Source organism: Zonotrichia albicollis, chromosome 1, assembly GCF_047830755.1.
Source record: "Zonotrichia albicollis isolate bZonAlb1 chromosome 1, bZonAlb1.hap1, whole genome shotgun sequence".
Lineage (NCBI taxonomy): Eukaryota > Metazoa > Chordata > Aves > Passeriformes > Passerellidae > Zonotrichia > Zonotrichia albicollis.
Window position 1 is genome coordinate 43225110 of NC_133819.1, and position 16631 is coordinate 43241740.

Genomic DNA, 16631 nt, shown 5'->3' on the forward strand with positions numbered 1-16631 from the left:
CTCACATCCTGCGCCGGCCGGCGGCGCCGGGCTGTCCCCGAGAGTCCGCGGCCGTGCCTGCGCGGTGACAGCAGGCCGGCTTCTCTGGCCGCCTGGCCTCCCGGCATCCTGATGAACTTCTTTCCCCTCCCCTCTGGCTCCGTTCCCTGGAAGGGTTTTTTTTGTGTTTTTTTTTTTTTGCTCTGCAATGGGAAGAGGCCAGGGCGGCAGCCTATAGTAATGTGTTCAGGCCGGCTCTAAGTTGTTTCCGTCTATTTGTTTATCGGTGTTAAGGAAGAGCTGTGCAGCGTCTCCTGTGAGCCTGGTGCTGAGCCAGCTCAAGCAGTGCGGGTCGGAAGGTGCCTGCGGGAGATGGGGGTGCTGCTGGAACGGACCTCAGGAGCATCCGTCATTTTCTTCTCTCAGCAAACAGGAGAAGAGCTGCTGTGCTTCCTTCTGGTCCTTAGCACTGGGTGCCTGTTGGCTTTTTCAGGTGGCTTCACTTCTAGGTCTGTCCTGGCAATGCATGGTATATCTGAAATATGAGGAAAAAGGCTTTTTATAGCAAACAAAATCATTGCCTTTCTCACAGTTTAACCTGAAAGTGCTTGAGAGCAAGGAGAAACCCAGGGCAGAGTTTGTTCATTCTTTCCTTTGCCTTTTCCCTTTGCCGTGTTCTTTCTTTGCTGCGTATGATGCATTACTAGAGACGTGGTGTTTGGGTCTCACAGACCAGTGCCTGTATACTCAAAACTTTCCTTAATGTGTGAGGTCACTTAATCATGCCGTCTTCAAGTGTTTTGGGTTCTCCTAGTGAGGGTTTCTTGCCAGTAGGACTCACACATCAGTAATAGATACCTGGAGAGTTAACCTGTCCCAGGGCAGAAATCTTAGCCCAGGCCTAGGGCTAGGTTAGGACTAGGATCAGGGTGAGGAGAGTGATAAATGGGAAATGGGAACCTTCAAGCATTGGACTGGTGCCCAGGCACAGTTCCTTCTAGGGTCATAACTGTCATGCCATTTTTTCCCTTTGGAATCCCATGATCTGGACATAACTTGCATTAACAAGATCTTTACCTGGAGGGCAGGTAGAGCAGGCATCAAGTGCCAGGAGAGTTTGGAAAAGAAGGCACATAACTCAGTTTTCTGCTCTGCTAGAAGCTTGGCAGGTTGGTTTTGTGCTGTAGCACTGTAAACAGCACTGTTTGGCTCCTGTCATAGTGGGTAGGGAAGGGAATGGAGTGGTGACTATTGTGCTTTCTTTTTGACTTTGAGACAGATAGTACACTAATGGTACCCTGGTATGATCTTTCCTAATCACCTAAAACTTCATTCCCTCATTTTAGGGCATAACATGGCTGGAGAAAGCTGTGTAAGGAGACAACTGAGTGGCTGCTAAAAGTCTGGCTAAGTTGGTTGTTTATTGTCTTGTAAGTTACTAAAAGGGTAATCAGAAAATCTCCATGGGCTTTTCTGCAAAACCGTTACATAGGTGTTGCTCTCTCTAATGGAAAACAAATGGATTTAGAGCAGAAAGGTTTTCTCAGTTGCATTGTCAGCCCCTGCAGTTTAGCTGGGCACTCCAGCCTTTGATCATAAGAGGTAAGTTCTGTTTCCAAAAGAGGGCAGGGCTTTTTCATACCCAGGGCTCTTTGTAGCTGCCGCAGGCAGACTTTGCTCCAAGCTGAGCCACAGCTGCTCTCTCTGAGCTAAGGCAGATTTCTTGCCTGTGCACACGATTGTGATGGGCTGGAGTCATGCTTCAAGCCACTGTTTCAGCCACCTGTGTCAGGGTGACAGCCTCCACACACTGCCAGGTGTACAGCATGTGTGGGCACAGGTGCTGAGAGAGATACAACAGCACCTTTTCATGCTCTTTATTTGAAGTTTGGCTAAACTGACTGCAACAAATAGAGCAGGTGCATTTATGGCTTCAGAGCAATAAAGTGGAAAAAATGAGCAAATTGTGTATATGCTCACCCCTTTCAACTCCTCTTCTTCCTAGATCATATACTGTTTAGGTGGTCCTCCAAATCAAAAACAAATAGGAAATAAAACTTATAATTTCACTGTGGCATCTTTGGTCAGCATTTATTCAGAAGTATACAAGAAGTAAAAATAGACACTTTTAGCTGTTGATCATGCTGAAGTTAACAGAAATTATATAAGTTGCCAAATACATTGTCATATTTTTTCCTGTCTCCCAAATCTGTTTCCCTTCTAAAGCAAACATCCTTGGGTATCTATGCAAATGCAATGTCTTTCATCATTTCTTGAAATTTCAGAACTCTGCTGCTACTGCAGAGCTGAGCTTAGAAACAGAAAAGCAAAGAGCATTGTCATATCAGAAATCTCCTTTAAATCATGGATGAGGACTGGAAATTGCCTGGAAACTGCCTGGGCTCAGTGGTGTGTCCTATGGATCTCCAATGCTCTTGCCCCAGTACAAAGAATTTATCCCTATTTACTCAGACCAGGGCTTATGGAAATATTTATGTTGTGTGAATCTTCAATTTAAAGCATCTTGGAATAAGAACAAAGCTTCTGAAATGCTCAAATTTGTATATTTTACTGAAAAAGGTTTGATTCTCTATGCCAGCATTTTGGGTAATTTTTTGCTTTCAAAATGGTTCATTAATATGTCAGTTGACTTTCTAGGAATGGTGCTTTTTAAATTACTAATTTGCAAAGGGATTCAAGATCTGTGCATATCACCCCTGATTAGTATGCCTGTACAATTTAAAGCATTCTGCAGCACCATTCTGTGCTATCACATCTTGTGACAGTCTGTCCTGCTGATTTAGCAAGACTGCACTGCATGCAATATGGCAGGGATCCCAGGGACTTAAATGAGTGAGAGAAATGGTTTATAGAATACTTTCTTTAAAAGTACCTCAGGTAGGAGAACTGCCTCAAGTTTAGTCTCCAGACTGATGTACTGACAGATTTGTTCCCTAGTCATGTGCTAATTGTTTTGGAATGAGAATCACTTGCTCCTGGATCCTTCTACCAAAGCAGCATGTATAAAATTAATTTTACAAAACTCAGCAAGAGACCATATGGAAGGGGAAAATGGTATTTATTTTAAACAAAGTTGATTTCAGTCACTAGCACATTGTGTTGTAGATGTCAGTCCCTTGCACTCCTACACCATGTACTCAGAAGCATCCAGTCATGTGTGTACTTTCATACACAATCTTCTATTAATGTTTCATTCAGACCAAGTTCAGTATTTCTGCCACACAGCAAGTTAAATTGCTCTAGCACACATGGTTCTACTAGGTTATACTAGTGCAGTTTTCTTCTGTGTCTGCAGTTACTTTCAACTTTGGGAATTTAAAAGAGAAAAGGGAAATTGTAGAGGTGAGTTCTATTACATACCTTAAAAATCTAAGCCTTAAACATACCTGCAAGCTGTGAATAGTTCTTATAACCACCCCCTTGCAGGGAGAGTGGAGCAAGAAGAATGCTTTGCTCTTTTTCTTCTGCAGAACTGTGGAGATGTACTGAGGTAAATGCTGCTGTTTTGAGCTTCAAATGAAATCTGGGTAACTCTTTAATCTCAGGAACTAAACTGTGTAAATTTCCCCTTTCCTACATGTGATTCCTCTGCCTGAGACTCAGAAATGGCTTTTCTGTATTAGCCACAAGTTAGCTAATGGTCATCTTTTACTGGACTAAGTCAGCTCCAGTGCCAAACACTTCATGCTTTTTATTTTCATGTGTCTTAGTTTAGTTAACCTACACTCCAATGCCAAACACCTTATATATTTAATTAAAGTATTTTAATTTAATTTTTAAATTATTCTATTTTACTTTTTGTTTTGTGCATTATTTTATTTTATTTTATTTTATTTTATTTTATTTTATTTTATTTTATTTTATTTTATTTTATTTTATTTTATTCAGTGACTATTTAGTCTTCCTTTGAAATCCAGGTTACAAATCCAAAACTGGGCTCTTGGGGAGAGATATAACATATTCTGCAATGAAGGCACCAGCTCTGTGCTAAATGAGCTGCTCTCTGCCAGATCCAGACTTGGTCTGGGCTGTGACCCCACAGAAATGCCGAGTGTTTCCAAGGAAGCAGGCCTCTGCTGGAAGCTGAGAGGTTTGTGTGTTTCATCTGTTTATTTTGTGTGCTGATGAGAATTTGGGAGGGTCTAGCAGAGTGGCCAGCACATTTTTAAAGCATGTTATAGATAGGCAGGATTTATGGAAAGCGAATGCCTTCCCAAAGCAATTATAACTCACCATTTCCAGGGCTTTGGTTTCCCATGCCCCACTTGTTCCTGTCTCTGTAGGAAATAATTTTACCAAGACACAGAGGAGACTGTTCAAAGCATCTGCTGACAAAGGGCTGAGTATCATGTTGCAAATGCATGTCCTCATTTGCTGGAATTGTAGAGGCAAAAGATAGCATAGAACTGGGGTTCAATATTAAATGTCCCAGGGAGAAAAACAGCTAGCAGGTGCTAGTTGCTGTGAAATCTGGATGAAATTAAAAGCCATTCCTCCCTTACAGGGAAGATGATGATGATGTGAGAGTGAGCTCTTTGGGAACAGGTACACTTAGGAGAAAGCCTACTGAGAAAAGTCAGGTTTTAAGCTTGCCTTGCACACAACTGACAGGAGAATTAGAATGGCAGCCTCTGGGGAGCTGATGCAGGGCTGGGAATATCTGGCTGGTCAGTGGTGTTAGTTATGGGAATGTTGGACAAGAGGACAGTGAAATAGTTATGGTCAGTCACACAATTTAGTGTTATTGCCCTCCAGGCCCATGTGTGAGAGCAACCACAGTGATACTGTGGTTGTCTATAGGAGGAAGGACTGAGAACAGAATCTCTGCTCTTCATGATCTCCTCATGTGGACACACAGTATTAGAAACCTTATTTGCACCTTATTCTTTCAGTCACAAATTTCTGGCAGAGACAGAAGCACTGATGTTTATACTGTGCTATCAAACAGTGCCCTTTCTTCTCCACTCTTACCCTTCCCCACTGAAACTGTAAAATATTAGGGAAATTCACCTCTAGAGTCTCTCTCTTGCTGCAGTCAGATTGTTTAGCTCCAAATCCTGGTCTGAATACAACTGATATTGTCAAAGATTTTTTTCAAATTTGAGATTAAAATGTTGGACTCAGGGCCATCTTTAGTGAAGGATCTATTATCAGATGCCAGGGGTAGTTAGATCAGAACATAATTAGGCACTTCAGTGCAATATTCAGTTGTTAGTCATTCTTCCCTAATGGTGAAATGCGTGACAGTTTCGGGTTTTGATTGGCACCTCCATTACCTGCTCTCAATAAACAGATTATTGGCCTCTTTTTTTTAAAAATAGAAATTTGACATCTTCACCTTGCACGCAGTCTTGTTACCCAGCCTGCTCTAATGTGTGCTGCAACTAATAAATGAGCAGCTGCCATGGCTACTGTAGCCATACAAAGAAAAGCTCTTCAGCTTTTAAGGAGTGGCTGGAGGCAGGTAATTAACCACAGCTTCACTCCTTGCACGCAAAGAGCCTGGAAAGCCACGCACCAGGCTTCCCTGTGGATTTTGCTTTTATCAGCACTTACTTCAAGGATAGCAGTGTCACTGCCAGTTCTGGCTGCAGCAGGAGAGTAAGAAAAAGCAAGGCAAATCTAGTTATAATTAAGCTGGTGAGTGCAGGTGAGAACAAAGGGGTCTTAAAAATATAATAGCAGATTAATCTTTGGAGAACTGCCTTCTCCTTCTTCCTTTCCCCCGTTTTAGGCTTTATTCCTTAGTGCTGTTTTTTGTTCACTGCTTCAAGAAATGCATCTCTAATGTATCCAGGAGTAGAAGGATGTTCACCAAACCATCTTGGCTCTTTTCAAATCAGTACATTGTCATTTTTGCATCTTAATCCACTGGTCCTCCATTTCTGAAGAATCCCTAAATTATAGAGCTATTTAAACTCATTTTTTAGCATACAGGGTAAATCACATTCTGCTATGAAGCAGATTGTTATTTGTCTGTCAGGCTACAGTAAGAGGTCTGATTTCTGCCCACTGACTTCACTGCAAAGTTCTGTGTTGCCTATAATTAGGGTAAAATTGGGTCCAAGAGTGTTAAATTATATCTTCTCAAGCACAGAAGAACATACCCTGACTTTCATCCATATCAATCTGTTTGCAAACAACAGTGAAATTCTTTTTGGGTCTCACTGAGCCATGACAACATGACAGACTCTTAGAGCTATAGATTGGATTTCAGGACAGAAATTGCTACTGCCAGCTAGTTTGGATTCTTGTAGAGAGAGGCAAAAATTCAGCCAGAAACTTGCTGCAAACCTATACGTCCTGAGTGAGCTGTAGGCAAGAACTGCAGCCTCTTTGTCTCAATAACAAAAAACTCTTACCAGGAAAGCTACTGGTATTGGTTTATTTGATTATATTTTATTTCTCTCTCTCTCTCTCATGTCTCATTCAGAGCTTATTCACTTGTCTCAGAAATTCAAACCATTAGTAGTTGCACTTTAAAGGTCAACAATAACTTTAAATTGCTATAAAATTAATCTGAAGCTGAAGCTGCAATTTCACTCATACTCTTACTGTTCAAGTAGTATATTTTAAAAGTGTTTGGGGGTTTGGGCCAAGCATGGGTATGAATCAAAATAAATACTTGGCTGACTTGCTTGGGTATCTTCTTTGGCAATCTGTTTCTAGCTCACAGTTTGGCCTTCTTTGCAGCTGAGATACCTGGTTCTTTTTCTGCCAGCCTTTTTTTAGTGGTTTATATTTTGTTGTTGTTGTTGGTTTTGGTTTCTGTTTATGCATCTTCTGTCTGAAGCAAAAAATTGTTTAGCAGTCTAACATTGCACTTTGTGATTTCTCAACACTGCAATCAAGAGTTTTCAAGCTTCCTTGACTTTTGCAACTGCAGTCCACGCGTTTTTAAAAAATATTGCTTGTTACCTAATTTGTGTAGTTCTCTGTAATTCATTTTTTTCTGAGACAAAGAATTATGGTGATAACTGCTGGCATTGACTCACACTACTGCTTGTGCCCAGCTTGCCTATCTGTTGACTGCAGTCAGGCTGCTAGTGTAGGTTTTGCTAGCCTCTGCAAAAAAATAAGCTTCTTATAGATGCCCTTCTAAAAATCCTCATAGGTTTCAGTCCATCTTTGTCCTTTCCCCAGCCCCTCCTGATTCCTTAGCTGTTTTCTGTGGCCTCACTCCTAAGGCATGTTTGACCCTTGCATGATGCCTGCCTGGGGAGGAGGGAAATAGTGATGACAGCCAGCTACCTCAGCCAGCTGGGGAACTGAGTGCTGGGGAAGCAGTTTTTGTCCTTGGTCTCCACCACCCCCTTCTGCACCAGTACTGAGTGTGGGAGCCAGCTCAGTAACTGGTGAGGAACTGCAGCTGACTTGGGGTGACTGGGTTCCTCTTGAGAGCCTGAGTTCTAGCTCTTCTCTGGGCTCCTGCAGCCTTTAAAAAGGATGAGTGGAATGTTTTGTTGTCCTATTGTTTTCAACTGGTTTAAGCATCTTTTAAACTTGGGCACACTTGGGGATAGCAAATGAAGTGAAAAAGTTGTCTTAGCATCTTTTCAAAATAATTTGAACAGCAGCAGACTGCAACTTAAAGGGAAAATATTTCCCATTTTGGGGTGATTGTGTTTGCAGCCCTGAGTAATTTAGAGAATCTCAGCATGCTTGTTGCAGACCAGAAAAAAAAAAAACACAAAAAAGCCCCACCAAACCCCCCGCCAAAAAAAAAAAAAAAAAAAAAAAGAGGAGCCCAATGCAGTCACTTTGAAAAACAGCATGATTACAGCATGATTGTATCTCATCCTTGTCAAAATCTGAGTGGTGAAAGAGTAAGGCTGAACTGATGAGTAGGAATTGCATCTACGTGGCTCAGTGCTGGCAAACCCCCTCCAACTCTAAAACTGGGAAGAGACTTCAAGCTCCTCTTGGGCCAGACTTCTGCTGTGAAGCCACCTGATGGCAAAAACACAGTAGGAAAGAGCACTTGGAGAGTTATGGCACGTTATTAAGAAAGTGCTTCTGGAAGGAAATTCCTCTTCTTTGCACTAAGAGCCAGACACCCTCCTTAGCAATACTGGTTGTTTCAAAACATTTGCAGAGGAGCAGAGCACAGCCAAGACCCACTCTCCACCATGTGCTGCTGGTCAGCTGGCACAACAGCACTGGACAAGGAAAACATCACTTCTTCCTTCAGTAAAACACCCATTCTTCTTTCAATAAAAAGCCCATTGCATTAGAAGTAGCAGGATGAATTCTGCTATGCTTCCTTCTTATACTAATTGTGTATTAGGTTATACACAAGGTAATTTTATAGTGAGATTTTTCATTCCCAGCCTGTGAAAGATTCTGTTTTCCAGCTGCTGGAAAATAACATGAGCTGATCCTGTAATGAACTCTCTCATGTAAGAATTGCCTCATTACCACTAAATGTTGCCAGCTCTTAGATTTATGTTCTACTTCATAAATTCTAAGAAGCAGCTCAATGTATTTAGAAGCTATTTCCCTGTTTTAAAAGGAACCAGAGTCTATTCCAGGACCCAAGCAAGATCCCTTACAGTGTAAATGAAGATAGATTGCCATAAGCTTCTTTCAAAAGATGAAGAAAAGTTTTTGCAAAGTAATTTCTCTCTCTCTTTTTTTTTTTTTTTTAAGGAAAAAGAACCTCTGCTTTTTGTGTTCCTGAAGAACAGCGAGTAAGTCTAACAAAATTGCACTATTGTGCGTGCCTGCTAGGCAAGTATGAATAGAATTTTTTTCCATTGGCAGAAGGCAATAAAGGGCCAGAATCCATTTTCCCTTGGTTCTACATACCAAGTCCATAGGGTTCAATTCACTCCAAAATAAAGTGGTGCTACTTTGGAGGAGCTAATGATGAGGTCTGGAGGGTTTATCCCATCAATTTTTAATTTGAATACAATCCATGTAAATGTTGGGCACTTTAGGTCGGTTCTGTGTTGCTTGAGTGCTATAAAGCAATGAAAATTCTCTTCTAATCATGTGAGTGGTTAGTGTGAGTTTTCACATTTATTGGCAGCCTGAAGTAGTGAATAGGACGAAGAGGCACTTTTATTTTCTTACCTAGACAGGTATAGGCAGAGCAGCACAACAAATTTGTACTGTTACTCATCTTGCATACACCCATAAAAAATAGAAGGGAATTTGCTATAGGCTGCAAAAGTAGTTCACAAAAATGAAGTTGCCAAGGAGAGCATCAGTTCTGAACTGTGCACCTTCCAAATATCTGGGAATTCTGCCTGGGCAAAACAGTAATGTTGGATCTTAGTAGACAATATTACACACATGTTGGGTTTAACCAATGAATCTTTCCAAAAGGAGCTAGAGAGGGGAAAAATCCATAATGCAGTTGGGCACACTTCTCGTTTCCCATTGAAATCTCTCTGCTTCCACCATGTCCAGGCAGATTTAAACTGGTGAAAATGTCAACTAAACAATGATTCTATATGTACATAAATTAAGATATGAGAGTGTTCAGTAATTTATTTTAGCTACTGCTGTGATTTTGACTTTGAGAAAGGAAGAGGCTTAGAAGGATCAGAAGGCAGCATCTTATAGCAAACAACCAAAACTGGATGAGTTCAAAGATGCAAGAGGATGTGTTCAGTCAAAAATATATTCAGTCTGTTCAAGAGGGAGCATGCAGCTGTGTCCTAATAAAAAGAAATAATTGAATTTATTTGATCTTCTAGGGTTCTTTCCTTCATAGTCTATCCAAGAGAGCATCTTTTGATGTTATGTCTTCTTTTTTTCATAATGTCTTTCAAAACCAGGCCTAGTGTCAAGAACCCTTCTTTTCCAGTGTCAGGCCTGATATTTGGCCATTGGTACATTTATTACATTGGATCCCTTCTGTCCTGCTCCTGGAGAACTGCACAGCAGACAGCTGGGCAAGCCATGGCTGGACCTGGACTATGGACTTCCCATCGACATAGGACAGAAATACTCAGAGAAGAAAAGCACCAGGTCTGACATGACAGTGCTGAGAAGAGCTTCCAGCTGAATTAATAGTTGCACCAGGAAACTGTTGGACTATCTACATGGACTTGTTTTATTATCTAAACCCAAAATTCAGTTTGACTTGTCACGTCTAGCTGGAAGTAGAGTGCATAAAACAGGCTGAAATTCCAAGTGTGAGTATAATGAAATATTTAACCCTGGTACCCTATTCAGCCATTGCTTAGGGTTCCTTTCAGTTTTTCGAAAAAAGTAGATTTTCTTCCAGTTTTTCCCCAGAAAACCTGTTAACAGTTATCATTTCTTATTGCAAGAAGGGCTGAAAAATTTGGCATCTGGACATCATCACCTTATGGCATGTTGCACCTGAGCAAAAACTTACCCCCACACTTAACAAAAGCAGAATCCTTGGAAGGAACAGTTGTAGCACTTGAAGTGCTATTTAGGCTGTCAGTTCTCTTTCCATAAATGTTTTTAAATCAGGGATTTAAATTAAGCACCCACATTAATCACTCTCAAACTAATCAGTGAATTGATTCCAAATCTGGCAGCCAGTCAGTGTTGATACGAGATTTGCTGCATGTATACTCACAAATTTTGTTTGCACAGTGTTTTATTGCAAATATAAAAAGGCAAATGCAGTTGTCAATTATGAATGAAATTGAATCAGGACAAACTGAAGTATGAAACTGGTGTATATACACTCAGCAGCCTGTCAGTATGGACAAAACCACCTGAGATTTGACATCTTATTTGATAGATCTTCTTGTAAATAATAAATCACCTTTTCTTTCTGCAAACAACATGAACTGTGTTCTTCATTTGAGATCCTTTACATTATTAACACCTTGGCAGAGAGTTCAGAAACTCAGCAAAGAAAATATTCAGGAGATCCAATATAGTTTATATTAAGATTCTCTGCTGATCTTTTGTACATAGCCTTTCTATTTTACTAGGAAATTTACATAATTTTGTATTAGAAGAGTCATGGTCTTGTGCTTCTTGGGGCATTTCCATATTGGAGGTATTCAGAAATATGATTTGAATGACAAGAATCACAGAATGTCTTGTTGAAAGAAACATCTAAAGATCACCTAGTTCAACACTCTGCCATGGACAAGGACACCTTTAATCAAACCAGGTTGATCAGAGCCCATCCAACATGGGATTGAGCGTTTCCAGTGACAAGGCATCCACAGCTTCCTTCAGAAACATTTCTCAGTGCCCCACAACCTTCATCATTAAAAATGCCTTTCTTATATCCAATCTAAATCATCCCTCTTTCAGTTTTACACCATTGCCCCATGTCCTACCATGAGAGGAAGGCTGGAATCATTTTTACTCAAGTAATGCATACAGTTTGCTGTGTATTTCAGAAAGTGAGATATCTCCAGCAGTGCTCTTACATTTTTACAGCTCCTGGAGCTGATGTGCCAAGGAACAAATTTTTCCTCAGGTGCAGCCTGGCTCAACATGTGTCCTAAAGAAGTCATGGCAAAACAAGGGAAGAAAGACAAAAGGTACAAAGAGCATACAGACAACTCCTAGGGCACAAAATAATCCTATTCATCCTCTGAAGAGAGCAACAAAAAAAAAAAAAAAAAAGTCTTTGTAGCTAAAGCTGGTTACTTTCTAGCCTTGACATGCTTTGAAAAATTTCTATGATGTAACCAACAATAACATGCTGTTATCTGATGAAGACAGTGGTACTTTAAAAGCCTCACTGAGTGATGTAGAGTTGGGCTATGTTTACACCCAAAAATGCCACATATTCCTGCTTTGGAAAGCAATTCCATAGTCTCACTGCAGGAGTTTAGTGGGCAAAGAGAGGAAACCAAAAAACCTATCACGAAGGAAGAAAAGAATTCTGCACAAGCCAGATGGTTTACTCCTTTCTCTCAATCCTTTTTGTTTTCTGAAAAAAACCTTCACAAAAGCAGAGGATTGCTGAGGTAGGGGAGAAAACTTGGCAGGAAAGGATTCATGTCCACGCTTTCTTTCTGGTGCTGTAGTGAGCATGGGGAGGGTGGACATGGAGATGGGGGACAATCAGTCTTCTCTTGCACAGTGGCCACCTAATCTTTGGCTGTAACAGTAGAAATTCTCTCTCCTCACACTTCTAGTACAAGATCCATGGTCCTGAGCACTCTGGGGCGGGTGTAGGTGTTTCAGAAAAGATGAAGACCATCCTATTCTTTCACATCCTGAAAATCTTCGCACGAATAGCCAAGCTTAGTTTTAGGTCTTGAAATTACACATGGGCTGCTGAAAGTAAAGCTATCATTAAATATTCATTAATTCCTTTCTAGGAGTAATTTATTCTTCTTACTTTTTTCTCTCCCTCTCAAATAGACATCTCTTTGACTGGTTTTTGTGGCAGATAACCTGCAGGGCTAAATGGAAATTGAGTTTGTGCCCTTATTTCTAGAGTAATTTGGATTGGTGATGTATCACTGGAAAAAGTAGCCATCCTAGCTGCTAGGCAATTTTAATAGTGATTTAGCCACTTTCCCCTTATTTATTGTAGTCTTTCCTTTGTTTCATATTTTCTTGTTCTTAATCTGAACATCCATAGATAAATAATTATTTATTGTAAACAAAACATAGATTTCTTCCAATAGTGATTTGTAATAATTATATAAAATATAAAAGGAAGAAAAACAATCTGGTACCCTAGGGAATGTATAAAATCTGCAACAGATCTTCTTAATTGCACCAACCTGTATTTTTCAACACATAAGTTTACTGAAAGGTCTGCAGGAACATCACAACTGCACATCTGATTAGCTAAAGCTAAACAAATCTGAGTGTTAATTCAGTAGAATCCCCTGAACTGGTAGACAGCCAACTCAATTAAACAGTTATCCTGATAAAGAGACACAAAAATGCTTCTGAAAAGACTTGCCATGACATAAAGTAGCCATCAAAGTAAAACTACAGCAATAAGAAGATTACTCACAGCATTTAATTTGTCTTGGGTATTTATTTCCTTATTATGACTGGGATCTCTGTTTGTAATGGAAGTTTGGCATTTCACACTGATTTAAGAGTTTGAGATACTTCATTTCTGTATCACTAAATGAATATACCCCTGTTAAGCAGTTTCACTCTCATTAAGTATAATTGTGCTAAATTAACATCCATGGAGGTGCCCTGCTTAAAAGCTTTCTCTATACCAGTGATTGTATACAAATCACATAATCCTGGTAAAAAAAGAAAAAGAAACCTGAGCAGTAGCTAAGAGAAGGAATTGGTAGTTGCTTTTCAGAAGAGCAGGCAGGGAAGTGTCTTCACACCAGCCTCTCCTGGGACAGGGAAGATTCAATTTCTCAGCTAAGTCAAGGGAATGGTCCTGGCCCCTGAGGTTGCTATTTGCCACAGGTGTTTCTCTAAAAGAGACCCACATAGCCATTGCAGTCCAGGTTTGGCAGAGTCCTGATTTCCAGAGTGTTTGGCTCTCTTGCTGAATGGAAATTATCTGCAGTGCTGGTGCTTCTTGGTCTTCCTCTGTGCACCCTGCACAGGAATGGTTTGCCATACAAATTCTTGAAATGATCCTCTTAAGAATTAATGTTAGGAGAAAGTTTTTTTCCTTTTTGAGCTGTTATGCTTAACATCTAATTAGCCCATGGTGTCAAGGCTAACATGGTAAATTTGTAGGCCAGACATTTCTCATGGAGAGTAAGGAATTATTTAAAACCATCATTAGGAGCTGCAAGGTCTTGAAAATAGAAATTCTGTTCACTTTATCTATGACTTTAGATAACTGTGCTACAGTATTCCTTCCAATTTAGTGCTCATTTCTGGAGTTACTAGGTAAAATAACAAGCTGACATCTGTACTGTATCATGTGCTTGATTACCTGTATGCAGAGAATGGCAAAGAACCATTTCAGATAACCAAGTGATTTAATGCTTGAGGGAATTTCCAATAGAATTAATCAGCATCTCGGGACTTCAAACTGTTTGCTTAAGAAGAATGCTTGGTTAATTGAGGTTCACTGACTAAGATTACATAGAATGCAGAGCAACTTTTAGTAGGCCTTGAAGTGTTGCAATGAAGGGTGTTTCAGAGGATTTTTTGAAAAAAAAAATTTCACATCTAATAATTTGCCTCTTAGTTATCCTAATTACTAGCCATTTGATTATCTTTCTTATTGTGTAGGTGAAACTTATCTTAGAAAAAATTATCTTCCTTTTTTATACAAAACAAGGAGTAAAAGTTGGGCCTTACCTACATACAGAAAAACTGAGTAAAAAGTCTGTTTACACTGTTAAGCTACCAGGGCAAACTGAAATGTTTACTGCTGCTGTCTGTAGCCTGTTCATCCAAATTTCATTATTTCAGTGACCTTTCTTGTGGTAGCTGTGTGTAATGTTTGTAAAAGCAAATTTGAGACAAGGGATTTGTCTATATATTCTCATTTGCTTCTACCTGTTTTATTTCTGATGAAAGGTTCTGATTGACAAATTAAGTGTAATTGCTTTAAAAAACAGCCTTGATACATGCTGCCTTACAACTAATACTTTATGAGGTGTTTGTGAACTTGGAGTCAGTATAAATGTCAACATGGGAAATATATTTAATCTTTCTGCACAGCTGTTTTTATCAACCTTTTCCTCAACTATTAACAAATAGCTGATAAAGCCCTCAGGGGAACTTACTGTGACACATACTGAAATTGGTTTGCCCACCGTAGCCCTCCTCTTGCCTGGTGGAAGGTTAATGCTTTAAATTGGTCAGAGAGTTTGAGAAGATGGGCTAATTCAGGAACAGTTACACAAGTGATAAGAGGTCTGACCTTGTCCCACCATCTGGTATGGAATTAGAAGGCAACTCATTTCTCTGGAAATAAGACCCCTCTCCTGATGCTGGGGTGAATTTTGTGATTTGCTAATTTAGATCAATGGCTCAGCTGCTCCAGATGGAAATTCTGACTCACAGCCAGTGGGGTTGCAGGTAAAGTGAGGGTAAAACGTTTCCCACCCATCTGCAAGCTCCAGAGGAATGCTGAAACTTGGTGAATGCTATTCCTGACAAATTCCTGGCAGTATTCCTTTAAAAAGACTGTGTTAAAATCCTTCTCTCATAAAATTGATAAGAGCATTTCCATTATTTTCAGTAGAATCAGAATTTTGTGCTGAAGAGGAAGAAATGTAATTTCAGAGTGACTTCCTTGACAGTAGAGACTATATGATTTACCTAGGAAATTATTTTTCTAGTGCCTGGGAATTTCTGTTTTTCATTTTGGTCAAAATTGCTCTGTTGACAATGTTTATTCATGACATATTACACTATGGGATAGTCTTTGTTTGCTGTGTTTACCTGACAAAAGTGACTCAGTGGGACAATTGTGCTCTTGAGTAAATTACATTTAGGGTAGAATGTTTGAATTGTCCTTTGGCTGAAAGAGCATGGGTGTGCTGCTGATTGTTGTTCATTCTGGCCATTTTTGAACTTAAAAGGTGCTGAGGAGTGCTTCAGCTCTGGAAATACATATGCTTTTGAGGAAAAAAAAGGATAATATTGGAAATTACCTTTTTATTGGAGTTTTGTGACCTAGAAATTCTTAAATATTGCAAGAGTGACAAGTGTTTTCCAGTGAATTTATGGCCATGTTCACAAATGGCATCCTTCACAATGTTATAGGAGGTACTCTGGATTTACATAGAATTGTTTAAGTTGGAAAAGACCTTTAAGATCAAGTTCAGCCATTGCAGACCTGTGCAGGAGCTGTAGAAAGTAAAGCCTTTTATTTGCAGCCAAGATGTAACATGTGCCATGCTCTTGTAAAATGCCTGTTTTCCCTTCTAGTGTCCCCTTCAGCTTTTGGTAGAGAGGATCAGAGCTGAATCAAGGAATGGAAGTAAGGCTTGGTTTTCATGCTTTTCTCAGAAAAGGCATGTGGTAAACATGCATTTTGTTATGTCCACTGTATGTCCACTTCTATGCCACTTACATGTGACCTGTATGTACATAACCACCACTGGACAAAATACATGAGGTAATTTTGCAGCTCAGCTAGTTTTCCTAGTTAAAGGCTGGAATCTAGGGCAGTGAGCAGAAAGGGTTTTTATATATGACTGTTCCCTCATCACTATGCAGTGAATCAGTGGTAACAAAATCCACTTTACAGAACATGATGTTCATTTCATCCCAGTGGCCATGATGTGGCTGACTGGGTACGTGGATTTAAAGATCCTCTTACCCTTGTGTGAGATTTGGCCTGTGTTTTTGGCTGCCTGAGATTCGTATCTGATGAGTAGACAGCTCCTTGCAAATGCATCAGATAAATTATGCACAAACATTCTCTCTTAGGCAAAAAAACCCCAGATCCAAATGCTGCTTTCCTTTCCCCCAAAAGTGCTTGTTTCCATCCACACAATCTTTCCTATCTCACTCAGTACATTTATTTTATTTCCATTAATAGGCACTCTGTGCACTCATTTCATCAAGGGAATGAAATAACCCAGTACTGTTGAATGAAATACTGATACTGTAGAAATAAATGCAGATGTTTTCTATATGCAGGCTTCCCAGATGGTTAATTGACAGTCTATACAAATGTTATTTTCTGGCACTGTTAATAATTTTTTTTTGTGATTTTTGTCATAATCCATTTATTTCCAGAATCTATCATTGCATTGACAGCAGGGAGTACA

The 16631-nt window shown here is 39.9% G+C and overlaps 1 protein-coding gene across 3 annotated transcripts; it reads left to right on the forward strand.

The window, feature by feature from the left end:
* The first annotated feature begins 2 nt into the window (after window positions 1-2).
* Window positions 3-11195, forward strand: LOC102073396 (uncharacterized). Of its 3 annotated transcripts, none has more exons than XM_005481071.4 (4): window positions 3-488; window positions 3918-4090; window positions 8650-8690; window positions 9786-11194. In XM_005481071.4, exons 1-4 carry the CDS (start codon window positions 352-354, stop codon window positions 9789-9791), a joined length of 357 nt encoding a protein of 118 aa, XP_005481128.2. In that variant the 5' UTR covers window positions 3-351; the 3' UTR covers window positions 9792-11194. The 3 variants fall into 3 exon arrangements, 1 of the variants encoding a protein (XP_005481128.2); XR_012580033.1 differs by lacking the exon at window positions 3-488 and adding an exon at window positions 495-3342 and having other exon boundaries at window positions 9786-11195; XR_012580034.1 differs by lacking the exon at window positions 3-488 and adding an exon at window positions 3369-3490 and having other exon boundaries at window positions 9786-11195.
* The last annotated feature ends 5436 nt before the right edge of the window (window positions 11196-16631 follow it).